The sequence below is a fragment of the Empidonax traillii genome, unplaced genomic scaffold, assembly GCF_003031625.1.
Source record: "Empidonax traillii isolate 1590-97213 ecotype Southwest subspecies unplaced genomic scaffold, ASM303162v1 scaffold30:size3273891, whole genome shotgun sequence".
Lineage (NCBI taxonomy): Eukaryota > Metazoa > Chordata > Aves > Passeriformes > Tyrannidae > Empidonax > Empidonax traillii.
Genome location: NW_020955223.1, coordinates 830,957 through 845,946, shown reverse-complemented (window position 1 = coordinate 845,946; position 14,990 = coordinate 830,957). Strand labels below are relative to the sequence as shown.

Genomic DNA, 14,990 nt, shown 5'->3' with positions numbered 1-14,990 from the left:
TTTAATTTCAGGCTGGAGGTTCTCAAGTGATCTTTACCAATCCACTGGAAATTGTCAAGATTCGATTGCAGGTGGCTGGAGAAATTACTACTGGTCCACGAGTTAGTGCCCTCAGTGTATTAAGGGACTTAGGTTTCTTTGGTCTCTACAAGGTATGTTTTTAAAAATTAAAAAAAGCCTGTTCTGAATCTTCCAAATCAATATATAATTTCACTGTTCTCACAAACTCACATAGGTGTTCACAATTTTACTTTTTAAAAAATTCTTAATTATGTGACAAAATATCTTCATTTTTCATTTCTGACTAAGGTGACTGTCTCACCTTTTTGAGCATGTGGTTTTTGTGAATCTTACTAAAATTTCTTTGCTCACGTCAGCAGGTTTAAGGTTTGTTGAGGATTAGTTTGTGATTCCTGATATTCTGTCTGGTGTAAAAGTAAGCTCATTTTTATCTGCTACATGATAGAGAGCTTACAGTTTTGGAACTGTGCTTTTACTCTTCTGTGTTTGATTCAGCAACTTTCCCAGATGTCATCGTTCATTTGGTGATGGGAATTAATTGCAGCACAATAATAGTGAAGAAATACAGACAGTGGGAGCTCAACACAAAAATTAACTTCTAAAGCAAGCTTCCCCTTGCTTTTTTAGAAGAATATTGCCACAAATAATATAAGAAAAAGCTACCTTTATGAATGTATGCTACAAACTCTGCAGTTCTGCTTTCTACATTACTGTCTTCACATAGATACACAAATATGTAGAAGTAAAGTTAGGTTTAATCACAGCAGCAGGATTAAAAACATCTTCTGTTGAATCTGATAGGATATATCCTGCAAATAATTTAGAGGATTAACATACTTTTATGATGCCTTCTACTTTTAGATGATGACTAGATATGGGTCTTGAATATGAAAGACTAGATATGGGTCTTGAAGTCCTCTGAGATAGCCATTACACACAGTACTGAAACAAAAAATGTAATGAATACCATATACTGCAGAGCACCGTGTGGTGTTTCTTCAGATTCTGCAGTCTGTGACTTGGGAGAAAGCTTTCACACTACCAATTTTTCCCAGTATTTCCAGTGAAGCAGGCAGTATTCCTGTTTCTTATTTAGAGACATGCAGCCATAAATTGAAGATGCTTCAAAAGACACCAAAGGAACCCCATCCCCCTCCTCCACAATATTTAAATTCTATCTCCTTTTTTAAGCATCCAGTTCTTTTAAATTGTTCTGTTAACATTACAAAGAGGGAGCCTGCCCGGAGAACGTGTATGTATGTTTTGGCCTGGAGAGAAATTGCAGGTCTGAATAGGATTTAAGGGGGAGTTGTTTTTCACTTTAAATTGACTTGCTAATTTTTTAGGTGTTTTACTAAAGCTGAGGCTATTGTGTAAACTCCGTTATGGTGTTGATCAGGTTAACATTTACAATTGAAAACAGGGATATTGCAAAGAGTCTGCTTCCGTGAGGTACAGGAACTGAGATCACCTACTGACTTTTACTCGGACTAGCAAAAATAAAAAATAAAATGGGAAAGAGCGATGAACTAGTTTACTAAATTAACATTTTTTGGATTCCCCCTCCCCTCCACAAATACCTGCTTTTGGTGGTTGAGCAGAATTTGTTACATTTTTCAGTAGCATTAATGTCTTGGGTCGTATCGTGAATTATTTCTGTTTTCTAAAGTAGATATTTGGTGGATATTTGTCAGGAATACACGTGAACAGGAGCTGGTTAAAACACTATATTGCATTGAAACAGAAATTTATTTAATCACAAGACACACAGTTTCATTGGTTCATATATTAATTTCATTTACCTCCACCAAAAATAAGCCACAGAAGGGTTTGGTTTGGTTTTATTCATCTGCAGTCTCTATTTCTGTCTTTCTCAAGCCCTCCTGATGTTCATATCCTTTTGTATGCCCAGTTTGGATTCATTGCCTAGAATGATTTGACAAAACTAGAGAATGTAACCTGGCAATGACAGTCATCCACCCAATAGAGCACAGGTCACATCAGAAGGCTGGTGTCCAAGTACACCCTCAGTCATAACTAGGTTTGTAACTAGGCAAGTTTGTGCTGTTGTCCACCAAACACATGGCACTGCAGCCAAAAGGCAGTCCTATCTGCCCCCTCTCCTGTATGCCAGGAGAGTGCCTGTGCACCCACATAATGACCTGGAACAAGAAAGTCATTAAAACTGAAGCCTCTTCCTCCTTAAGGCTTGGTTTGTTTCAAACTCAGACCAGCTCACTCTGCAGCTTCTTGGGGTGGTTGTACCCAGGTGAAGGGAGGAATGGCTGTGGCATGGGGAGCCCATCAGTCTGTCTCAGAGGAGTTTTATACTGCCTTGAGGTGCTTGTGGAACAGCAGTGTTAGAGGCAAAAGCAACCGTCTCCTGAATGCTTGTGCTGGAGCTGGCAGTGCTGGTAAGGCCAGGCAGGCATTAATAACTCATTGCATCAGTCACTAGCCCCAGTAAATGCTACCCAGAGACATCAATTGTCCGAAATGAATTTCATATGAGACTAGATTTGGTTAATGCTGCCTTCTCTGGTGGTGCTTCTAGTAGATTAATTTACTAAGTATAATGACCAAGTGGGATATCAAATAGTAATAAATGTTCTACTGATGGGAACTGAAATATCTTGATGCATTTGGAACGCTCATGAGTCAAATTAGCTCTAAATTACAAAACAGGAATCAGGATTTTGTGTCTGTCTCTGTACCTTTCATTTTGTTCACTCTAACATGAACAACTCTTTCATTTTCATTTGAAATCTTTGCTTAAGCTTTTGTCTTTTGTGTCTCAAGACACAAAGCTTGCATCTCAAGCCCCGAATGTACTTCCTTTTGTAGATCTAGGTAAGACTCCATGTATATTGCTGTGGAAGAATGAGAATAGATACTTGTTTTAGAAAACAGTTTTATTTATGAATCTTGGAGTCTCTTTGTATGCTGAAAGGGCCTTCATGTATTACAGCTGTTTAAACACTTGTCTATCTTGGGCATGATTTAGACTAACTGATTAACTTTATTTTACAAGTGTTGAAAGCAAAATTTTTTACTTTTAATTTCAGAAATTTTCATTTGAAATAAGTGGATGTTCTTTTTTTTCGCCTCTAAGTTTTATTTACTGGATTACAAGGATTGCAGTGAAAATTCTCTTTTCCCTGTTCAGAGATAAATCATCTTGAAAGCTGTTCTGACCACCACAGATCAATCTGGCATGCTCTTCTTAGTTCATATGAATCGTTTAGGCTGAAATTCAGGTGAAAATCTGTAATAGTCCCATATAGTAGTCAGCAAGGAAGAATGTATTTCCGTTAATTATAAGTGCAACTGGAAGATGCAAAGAATTGGTCTTAGCTTCATGAGACAAATTCCTGCATGTCTCAACAAGATCTACTGCTTGTTGTTTGAATTCCTGTATTTTGCATGTTTTTCTATCTATGAAGCACTTCCACAAGATTTTAAAATAAAATGCCTACACACCCCTGATAATTTCAGTGTTCCTGTCTTGTATTAACCAAGGCATTGACAAATAAGCCTTATGTCTCAAATAAAAAAAATAACAAAGGAAATGCTATGTAAACCCTTTTTGCACCCAGCTGAGTGAATCTTGTATTGATTATGATAATAATTATCCCATTATTCTAGTCCAAATGAATAGCCTTTGAGGATCACTGGGTTACATGGTTTTGATGACCCTCTATACGAGTGAGATTAATATTCTTTTGGGTCATTCATTGGCATGTTAATATGACACTTAACTGTGCTAGTGGCAGAAAATAATTCTCAGCAGTACTGTGCTGAGGTCTCTACTCTGTGCTCTGCTCTACTTGTAGACTTGATGTTAGAATGATTTGTGCTGGAAAACCGTTCTGGAGGTCATTTGGGCAACCTGACCTGGTATTTGACTACCTTCATGGTCTAAAACAAACAGAACCAAAAAACCCTCACCCTTTTTCTAATACCTAATTGAATTGGTGGCATGCAAGCTTCTGTCCATTGCCTCTGATCCTTCCACTGTGCACCTCCAAGAGGAGTTTTCTTCCCTGCACCCTCCCGTTAGGTAGTTGAAGCGAACAATAAGGTCTCTCCCTAGCCTGCTCTTCTCAGAGCTGTGCACACTGAGTTCCTCTCCTTATAAATACAATGGGCTACCCAGCTGGCTTGATGGGACTGCACTGGGTTCACTCCAGTGTAGCAGTTTCTTTCTTGTTCAGGAGAGAACACAACTGGACACAGGACTCCAGATGTGGTCCCAGCAGTGCTGAATGGAGGGCAATAAGCACTTCCCTTGCATTCTTGCTACTGCAGCCCAGGGTATGGCGGTCTGAATTTAATGCAGAGGCATTGCTGACCCTTGTTCAAATTGGCCAGTACCCTCCAGACATTTTCTCCAGAGATGCTTTCTGGCCGCTCAGTGCAGCTGCACAGGGCAATTCCAATCCAGATGCAGGACTTTGCGGATTTGAACTTCATGATATTCTTTTTAGCTTATCTCCATCTTGTGAAGGTGCCTCTGGATAGCAGCCTCGCCCTATAGCATAGTCATTTCCCTGATTCAGCAGCATCTGCTGATATGCTGAGACAGCAGTTCATGTTCACCGATTTAACTATGGGATGCTATAATAGACCATCTCAAAAGCCTTGCTTTTAGTCAAGGTGTACAACATCCATCCTTATCCACAGATGTGGCAAACTGGTTGCTCTGCTGTAATTTGGTGAATCGATACTGGCTGTTCCCAATCTCTCTCTTGTCCTTCATATGCTTGGAAATGGCTTCCATAAATTTGCTTCATAACAATACATTTGCTCCATAAACCTCCCAGGAACAAAGGTGTGCCCCAACAGTTTGTAGTTTTCCAGACCTCCCTTCTTACTCTTCAAGATGAGTGTGATATTTGTTCAAGTTATCAGAACCCCCTTGAGTGACTTGACATTTTGAATGTAATAATAACCTGATGATGTCATCAGCCAGCTGTTTCAGCACCACTGGAGGTATCTAATCTGGTTGCAGGATTAAGTATGTGCAGTGGCTCTAGGTAATGCTGTACTCTGCAGGTTTTCTGGTAAGCTGGTGGAGCTGAGAGGCCTGGGGACAGATTTTACTGGTAAAACCCAAGGCAAAAGTAATTACTCTGCCTTTTCCATGTACTTTGTCACTAGGTTTCTTCCTCCCATTGTACAACAGCCTCACATTTTATTTAGTTTGTCCTTTTACTGCCATCCTTTCACTTTTCTCTCACAATTGCTGCGTGCCCAAGCAGTGGTTCTGTATATATCTTGGGTAGCCCATACCCACCTCTGCTTCCCTTTTATTTTCTGCATCAATCGTGAGTTCATCCATGCTGGTCTTTCGACATCGTTGTTCAAAACCTTCTACACAGTGAAATGAACCATCCTAGTGCTTTGAGAAACCTGTCCTTGGCGGACTTTTGTAACTCTAGAACTTTTTATTTGGGGGGAAATTTCTATCACAGCACACAGAGGTCCAGGTCAGATAACTGATCTGTTCTTCTCTTCCTTCCCCACCAAAGAACTAAAGAACAGTAGGTCTGGAAAAAGAGGGGTCATAATAAGTGCAACAATTTACAGTCAGAGCTTCCTCCCAGACTCACTGTGCCTCCACTGGGTGGTCAGATACCAGCCACTCTGGAATACTATGCAGCTTAGAAATAAAATGCATGTTAATTCCAGCAATAAAAAGGTTTGACCCAAACAGGTCATTAAGATGACTGCTGGGTTGAACCCCTGTAGTTCTTTAAAGGTAGAAAGCAAATATTTTTTTTGCCTTTGTCTAAAATTCTGAACTACTTGTATAAATAAGCATTTTAAAACATTGTACTTCTCAAGATCCAGCTGCTGCTTTGGGGAGGCATGTAACAGCACTTTTGTGTCCTTTCTGCCAGTAATTGTTTCTGTGAAAGCACCAGGGCATGGAAGCTTGTGAGTAGTAAATTCTTCTTTAGCTACAGATGTTCTGTAGATGACAGCTATTCTTAAAAATATAGAGACAACATATCTCAGTCAGGGAAAATAGCATTTAATCTAATGCAAAATGTCATTTGTGTTGGCAGAAATGGGAAAAATACATTTTTAGTTTTCAGTATTTTTAATAGATTTTATTTAATTTCTAGTCACAGTTGAATATTGAAGTAATAGTCCAAGATTAGCTAATACATTTTGTGTCTTCTGCCTGTTTTAATGCATTTAACGTGCATAAAGTCCTGTTTAAGTCAGTTAAATTTATATTCTATTGGTTTAGAAAGACATCTTTAAAGTTTTCATGTAAATAAACACTGTAAGTACACCTGCTTATTTTGTACATTATAGAAACTCATATCCATGTAATATCTGCTATAAAATTTTTAATACAATGTTATTCTTCTTACAAATAATCATTCTCAATAGTGCTTTACAGCATAATAGACAGTACCACTCCATAGTTATGCACAACAAAGTTATTCGGGATCCTAGGACGACATTATACAATACAGTAGTAAATGATTCTTCAAGGAAAGGATGTGTTGGTTGTGGTAATGTTTATTTTTAGAAATACTACAAGGTACTTAGCTCGCATTTGTGCTTTGGCTGATATTGCCAACACAGTTTTCATTTCCAAAACGGGTCAGAAAAGCTTTCAAAAGTCTCCTCTTCCCCCCTTCCCCCACCACCTCCAAATACTTCATAAACGAGCTTCTGGTGTGTTGACCTGGAAAGTGTAATCTCAGGTGACAGGATGTGTACCGAGCTCTCACCTGGTTCCTTTGATAACAGCTGAGGTATTTCACGTTTTGAAGTTGAGGGTTTACAACAGGATGATAAACATACGAAACAGAGTAATAGAAGTTTTGAGTTACATTCATTTGCATCCACTGTGCTGTGAACACACACGTTTGTGACTGTGTTGTCATATATGAGAACCTGCTTTTCAGAAATTTCCTTTGAAATTAACAAAAAAAAATGCTCTTCCAACTAAAAACTTCGGTATTTCTTTTCTGCAAACTGAATCAAAATTGCTGGTAGAGCATTTGAAATCAGTGTTTTATTCCTGTAGCTTGATGTTCTAAATCAGTTTCATATTTTGGTTACTATAAATCTATGTGAATAAAAACCTATGGTAGCTTGTAAGGCGATGTCATTTTAACAGTAAAAAAAAAAAAATTGCAGCCCTTGAAAGCAAATGCTGGCAATATTTGATGGATAGTTACAAAACCTGTTGGGTGCCGTTAGGGCCCTGATTCCAAAGGGTTAAGTCTGTAGTAAACCCCAAGAAGAATGCAAAATGATCAAGAAATGACATGCTGCCTATTGTTTGTAGCTATAGGATCAAAATAACAATTATACATGCCAAATAAATTCTAAACCTGTAAAAGAGAAAAAGAGGGGGTGGCTGTAAGTACAGGTGCCAGAAGCATTAAATAACCCTCTCAGACAAGGTGCACTACTGTTGTCTTGAATGCTGCTAGGTCCCCCCAGTCTGGCATTTTTCCCCCTGCACTAGACAATGTGCATTCACTGCAGGAGACTAGGCTAAGCCTGCGTCTCCCAGACCTGCCGGCTCCTTCTGCCCAACCCGACACAGAGGTGCCTTTGTCAGTATAATTACCCTCCCCTTGTAGTAGAAATAGTTTGTTTAGAGCCTTATTTGCAGGTAAAGCTGGTATAAGCAGGAATTAGCATGCTAAAGAACCTGCCCCAGCACTGACTTGGGTTTATTTATCAGAATCTTTGACAATCAGGGTTTTTTTCCCCTCTGTTGGTTTATTCAGCAAGATACTATCCCAGATTAAGAGCTTTAAGGTTATTAAAGAGATTGAAGATGGGAGCCAACCGGCTGTTGTTTGAGGGAGGCGCATGTCGTGGTGTGTAGGATCTCCCAACAATTTCATGCCTGGCAGGTCTGCACCTTGGCTGCCAGAATAAACTCGGGCGGATGATCCTTACAGCTTTCTGGGGATTGATTAAAACTCCTTTTGGCTTTCAGCACGTTGTCCACATCAAAAAGGTGCGAGAAGTAAAATAAATGTTTCTTTTGCTTTTCAAGATACTGTAGCCAATCTCCCTAAGCCTTCCTAATTGGCCGAGGCTGGTTGTGGATGATTAACTTGAAGTTAAATGAGGCCTGCTTTTAAACATGCTTTCCCAGACTTTAAACGGGAACGATGGGGAGAAACTTTAGACTGTTGCAATGCTGGACTGGATCCAAGCTGGGTTATTATTAAAGTGGATCCAAGTTTTGATCCAGGTTTTGTTTACACTGAGCCAACTAAGTTGATGGACATCCCTCCCTCTCTGTATACTTGAATGTATACTATTAGTAATATTAACAATATACCACTTCTGCCCCATGAAAGAGAGCCTTTTAATGAAGGGGGAAGAATATTAGCAGCTCAGGTTGAGCTAAGAGTTGCTTGCATTTGGAGTTTATTGATTTCAGTAAGTTATTTTAACCATGTCAAGATATTTCAAAGTATGAAGAAAATGTAGAGGAAAAAATGTGCACAGTATTTAATGACAGCGTTGCAAAGAAAATAAAAGTAATGTGCCCTGAGGGCAAAGGCAGTGAGAAGATTTGCTCTGAGGAAAAGCATGCTCTAAAAATAAATCTTTGAAGAAACCATGTCAGTCTGTCAAGGTTACATTAGTGAGTTTCGTCATTTTTCTGTGAAGTAAATACAGGGCAGACATTTGATCCTTAAAAAGTTGGAATTTTTCCTACAGAACTTGGTAAAAACCTAGTTTTGTCTTTCTATGTGAAGATTAAAGGTAAATTGTTAAACAGTCTTCTGTTGCACACTCGAGTTGATAATTCTTGTCTCTGGTGAATACACAAGATTCACCTTCTCTCTCAAGGTAGAGTATAAGGGCTTTGCAGGTAATTTTGAGAGGAGAATCCAGCCCAGCATCACTTTGTTCCATGGCTAATAACCCCATTCAGTGCAGGCAGACAGCAGAGCAGCTACCACGGCAGCGCTTTTTGAGTTCCTTTATGGCGTTTTCCTTAGAGTCTCTTAGAAAGTCATAACTAGAACCAGTGACTGGCAGCATAAATCAGACAAATCCCACTGAGTGAGAAGGCAAAGGGGCTGAACGGCAGGAGTCATTAACATCCAAAGGGAGTGTCAGGGGAAGTGGTCAGTTCTCAGTCTGAAAACATCAAGAAATAAACTGAGAAAGAGTGGTGGGAACCAGCAGGGGCTGGAGCAGAGCATGTTGTGCTGAGTCTGACATACAGAAAGTCTGACTGCAAGACCTAATGGCCTTTTTAGATAAACCTTTATTTTCTCATAGGCATTTTCTGACTGCAAACTGCACTTATTAGCATCTCCTGAGAACTGGCTTGCAGGACCTGGTTTTCTCGTCACACATCCTGCTTGCCTCATGGGAAGGCAACTTTACAGTTTTTCTGACACCTTGCAGCTCTTTTGTCTTTGATAGCCAGCATCTAACTTGGATAAGCACTATATTTTAACTGATACTGTAGTACACAAGAAGCTTACAGATGTGTCCAGGCATATAATTAGATTTAGTTAAATTATGTGGATGTGCTCTGGGAAATGTCTGGCACTGAGCCCTGAGCAGGTAGACCTGTGCACAAGAGAAGTACAGTAATAAAAGCACTCCAGGAGGGTTCGTGGATGAACCTCAAGCTGTTTCACCAGGTCTCCACCCTTGCTTCAAAGAGAAGAGGCTTAGGGTCACTCATGAACTATTTCTTTCTCAAGCTTGAAACATTTTACCCATTTTCCCAAGCCACCTCTTGTTTGTGCCTTGCATGGATGTTGTTTGATATTTTATTTTGGTTGACCTTCCCTAGTGGCCTTTTTGCTTTTTGCTTTTTTTTTGATTGCTTGCTACTACCCCAAAACTTCCCTTGCCTGTTTGCCACCCTCTTATATTGGAAACCAGCTGTATTGCTGGTAACTTCATTGGCTCTTTGTTCCACTTCCACAAACTGATAGCAAGGCAAATTTAACAGTAGGAGATGAGATTTATTTAAGCAAACTGTATTCTAGATAACTTGTTCTTGAAAATTCATAAGTAAATCATCCTGTTACTGTTCTGCAAAAGACTTAGTGTTATGGCCCTACTCTCTTTGTTTCCCTCTTTTCCTCAATATATGTTGCATTATAAATTAAAGTGTCTCTGTAGATGTATGGGCTGGGCACTGTTTTCCCTGAAGTATTTATTTTAAGTGGGAATGGGAGGGGACAAATCTGTCCTGTGTCTCCATCTCCTTCAAACACATCCTAAATTCCCAATACAGGTTCATGGCTACAATGTTAACTATTTAAAGTATATCAGAGTTTAGTCAAACACCTGACATTTTGTCCTTTACCAGCACATAACTACAGTACTATGGAGTGGGGGAGAACAAGTAGACAAGATACATACAGTGACAGAAATTACTGAACCAAGAAACAACACACACACAACTCCTCAGTGGGGTGAAATACATGGATCTCTCAAAATTTTGAGAGGAGAAATTTCTTTTTCTATAAGCCCTTTGCAGCAAAAAAGATATCAAAAACCAACAACCACCACCAAACCAAAAACCCCCTGATATTGCTGTTTTCTGATGTTCATAGTTCATGGTGTAAATTTGCTCATTTTCAAAACTTGTTCTTTTTTTTAACACAGGGTGCTAAGGCATGTTTTTTGCGTGATATCCCCTTCTCTGCTATTTACTTCCCTTGTTATGCTCATTTGAAAGCTTCATTTGCAAATGAAGATGGGAGGGTTAGCCCTGGAAATCTTCTCTTGGCTGGATCAATAGCTGGTAAGTGCCCAGATTTCTTTTTGCATGGCACTATATTGCACTGGTAGCATAATAGTTATGGCAGTGAGAACAACAACCAAAAACACTCAAATTCACAGCCTTACGCAGAAACAACAAAGTTACCGTGCTGTAGAGTAAGTTGATGTTAAAGATACTGTAAGTTCCTGGTTTAGTTCTAATGTTTAGGAAGTGAAAGAAAGGGAAAATAAAGTGCTGATGTTTTGTTACCGTATATCATCATTCCTTGTGAAGTTACTGTGCTAGTTTTGGCTGTGTCTGACTGACTGGTAACGTTTTGTTGAAATGATTTATAAACAAAATCATGGCATTCGTGAAATTCTTTATGATCAAATGTATCTTGAATTTTGGTATATGGAGTCCAGAAGCCACATTAGCAGTACAACTCTCCAAACACAATGACTAACAGGTGACAAAGTGATGACAGTACTTCCTACCCTCACTGTACCATGAAGTTCCGTGGCTTCTTGGGGATTTTACATTTATCATTTTTTTATATCAAAACAGAAACAAAACAGAAAAGCTTGAAAACATTTGTGGTGTTTGGGTTGCTAATTCCTAGTGTACCAGATATGACAGAGGTGCTGAGTGTGATCTTGAGCCCTTGCTTGTTTTAGTCTGCTGCAGAGCAGACAGGAAAGCCAAATCATGCTTAAATTCTCACAGGTGCATTTAACTTGAGCATCCCAGAGCCTAAGGCAAAAGACAGAGGCACACTTTGTAAGCCTCATCTTGCCTTTGCATCTGCTGCAAAGCTGGTTCCACCACAGCACCCAACTTCCACAGCCAAAGGGGACTGCCATTTGGTAGCTGTCCCCTGGAGAGGGCAGCTTGAGAGACATTCTCCTATCGTGTCCATGGTTTTTCCCCTAGGAAACAAATGGACCTCTAGGTGGATGTGTAGCAAGCAGGAGGGCTCACATCAGGAGGTATTTCCACCGTGTTCATTGGGGGCTGGTTGGTCTGTCTGAGCTGCAGCCAAATTCTCCCTCCAGTGTGGCCCCTGGCAGGCTACTGCAACCTGCCTCATGAGAAAAATGATGGAGTGGCATAAATCCAGTGCAGAAAGGTGGTTTAGCAATGTTTTCTCATTTGATTTTGAGCTTTCTTCTCCCTAAGAAAACTCTTCTTGTCAAGATTATACGCAGGGCTATGTCCCTTGAGGAGGAGGGCCCTATTGTAGCCAATATCTGGTCTTAGATAATAGCTAAGATCAGTTGGTTTGCCTTATTGAAGCATACAGCTCTCTGTTCAGTAGCTCATAATCCAGAGGAACAACCTGGCACTAGCAAAGCCAGCTGTGTTCCAGTGACTGCTGCTTAAACCCCCTTGTCCTCTCCCCTCCCCCACCACATTCCAAGGCCAGGCTCCAAACCCCCCAACAGGAGTTTTTACAGCCAGCTTATTTCTCACCCATTTTAATGGAACAAAACAATTTTTGAACTTTAGATCATATTTACAGACCTGAAACATAAGCTGGCATTTTTAAACCAAGTAATTTCTTAGATTTTCCTATTTTTCTCTTTCTAGCCATTGTCAGGTGATTGCAGACTGAGATAACCGTCCCTTTGAAGTTCAGGCACAGAAGCAGTCTTTATTGTTGCTGATATGGCTCACCAATCTAGCTATAAAGTGAATTTTATCCAGTGCTTCCTGTGAATCCCATCCTAGGTTAAGTCTCATGAGCAAATTATAGTGTTAGAGATACAACATTCATCGTACTGTTTCCAAAACCAAGAAATTTATTTTATTGGGTACAAGTAAAGCCTGATGGGGGTGCATGTGTCCACTCTTTTGCCATGAGAAAGTCAAGGGGAAAACAAAACAAAAACCCCACCACCTCTGAAACGCTGGCTTCAGTCTCTGGGCTGATGTCTCTACTGCGGCCAGGGATCTCACCTGGTCATCGGACTTCAGATGTGTGCATGAGCTCTGGCCGCATGTTTGAAACTCCCCATTTCCACAGCCCCTGGTGCTGGATTATTCAAGCTGGCCACAGTCATATGTGCACCTGCGTCCTTTGCCAGTGGGTGTTTTGTTGCTTGTGCTGCTTACATTGTCTTCCTTTTCACTGTCGTGGGGTCACAGGCTACATGCACGTCTTCTAGCTTGATCTGCTGCTGGTTTTCACTGTTCACCAGACATCTCAACCTGTTGTGCCATGGCATTTTCTAATGATTCTCGTATCATGTACAGGATATCTCCTTAATTTGCTCCATCTGCTTATTGCCTCCATAAACTTCCTTCTCCTCCCCTCACTCCCCTTCTTCTTGTCAGCTCCTGCTGTGCTGTTTGTCACATTCTGATTCTAAGTTCCTCATGGTAGCAATCTGTAAATTCGATTTGTCTATAAAGTCTTTTGTCCTGTGCACATAGCTCCTAAAAAAAGGATTTAAAACATCTTTACCTGCAAAATACCCTCAGTAATATAGCATGTGGAATAAGAAGATGGAAGTCAATGTGTAGTGAGCAGAATTGTTTCTAAGTATGTCCTTTGGTTTTCCTTGAAAACACTGGTTGGCTTTTGAAGGACAAAAGTCCGTCTTTAAATTGAAGACTCGAGCAATATCCTGATGTGGGTAAGGCTAAGCAAGGACGAATTTCAGTGTTTCTGGAGTTCAGAAACCTTGACCAGGTTTTAGCGCTTGCCTGCCAGACAGCCCACTGTGCAAATTCAGCGTATGCATTATTTTGGGGGGTCCAGAAGAGGAGGAGGAGCTCTTCTTTTGGTGATATGCACACATTTATATCTCTTGGAGCAGTCTGCAGGAAGGGAGCTCTGGAACTTGAAGCCAAACCATGCTGGTTTGGACAAAAGTTTTTACAGAATTATTAAGCCTGAAAAAAAAAAAAAGAAAGGAGATTTATGCATCTACATCTAACCAAGTTGGTTTGGAACAGATGCAGAATGGAAAAGTAATAAAACCATAAGAGACAGTGTCTTCTGGGTACAGTCTCAGTGCTTTTCTTTGGTTTTGTTTTTTTTTCAATTCCAAACATGGGCAGCCCCAGTTTGGATAAGAATGATTTTAGAAATACCACCCATTGATAATTCAGTATTTTTTGCTTTCAGTTATCTGCCAGCGTAAATTTAAATCTTTCTCCAAATATTCTGATGAGGATGTCAGCTGTGGCTTTGCAGCTGAGCAGTCTGCCATTCCTAATGAGAAGAATGACCCTTTTTGTAAGCCTTAGGTCTCGTGCCTTGCTGAGCATGCACGGCATTATCTGGTTCTCGGTGATGTTGCTGTATGAGGGATGTCTGGGGGTGTGTGTGTGTGTGTACAGGCTATTCTAGCACACTGTACAACCAGGATGCCAGGTACCACAGAGAGGCACGAAAAGGAAAGGGAAAGAGAACCCTTATCACCAGAACCTTTGTTCTTACCAACTGTGCCAGTTTCTGTTTAGCGTTGAAAACTCCAGTCCATGCCTCCTAGCTTGCCAGGAAGCATGTGATATTGCTGTTCCTCAGGGAGAAGCTCTCTCTGGGTGAAGCCATGTCCACAACAACCACCTCTTGTTGCTTCCTAGTTTCTACTTAAATCAAATGTGACTGGATTCTCCTGGCATAAGGAGGAAAGGCCTGCTTACCCCTGCATAAATGAGGTGTATATCACATGTGACAAGCTAGAGGTATCCGCCTGATGATTTTTCTGTTGTGCAGGTATGCCTGCAGCCTCTTTGGTCACCCCTGCAGATGTGATCAAAACAAGGCTACAGGTGGCAGCCCGGGCAGGACAGACCACCTACAGCGGCGTCGTAGACTGCTTTGCCAAGATCCTGCGAGAGGAAGGTCCAAAGGCTCTGTGGAAAGGAGCAGGAGGTGTGTAAAAGAACTTGGATTGCCAAGTGATTCCTAATTGTGGCTTTTGTCACTTAGAAGCTCTTTTCTTTTCTTTCAAGCTCGTGTATTTCGATCTTCTCCTCAGTTTGGTGTAACACTGGTGACTTACGAGCTACTGCAGAGATGGTTGTATGTGGACTTTGGAGGAGTGTAAGTATATGGTGCCTGAATCTACAGCAGACCCTGAAGCTACGCTTGGTTCTGTTTGGGTCTTGCTGCTCCTTGACTGTCAGGGTCTTGCTAGGACATGTTGCAAAGGCCTTGTAGGTATTAAACCACACTACACTGGTTGGGATGATATTCCAGTACCTGTTTCACAGCAAGGTA

At 40.6% G+C, this 14,990-nt stretch overlaps 1 protein-coding gene across 3 annotated transcripts in view; it reads left to right on the top strand.

Moving 5' to 3' along the window:
* Window positions 1–14,990, top strand: part of SLC25A13 (solute carrier family 25 member 13) — a 101,426-nt gene that overhangs the window by 84,574 nt on the left and 1,862 nt on the right. For all 3 annotated transcript variants that reach the window (XM_027910804.1, XM_027910795.1, XM_027910788.1), the window contains 4 exons: window positions 12–152; window positions 10,660–10,798; window positions 14,484–14,642; window positions 14,723–14,813. In XM_027910804.1, coding sequence (XP_027766605.1) covers window positions 12–152; window positions 10,660–10,798; window positions 14,484–14,642; window positions 14,723–14,813 — 530 coding nt within the window. The remainder of the gene's footprint in view (window positions 1–11; window positions 153–10,659; window positions 10,799–14,483; window positions 14,643–14,722; window positions 14,814–14,990) is intronic.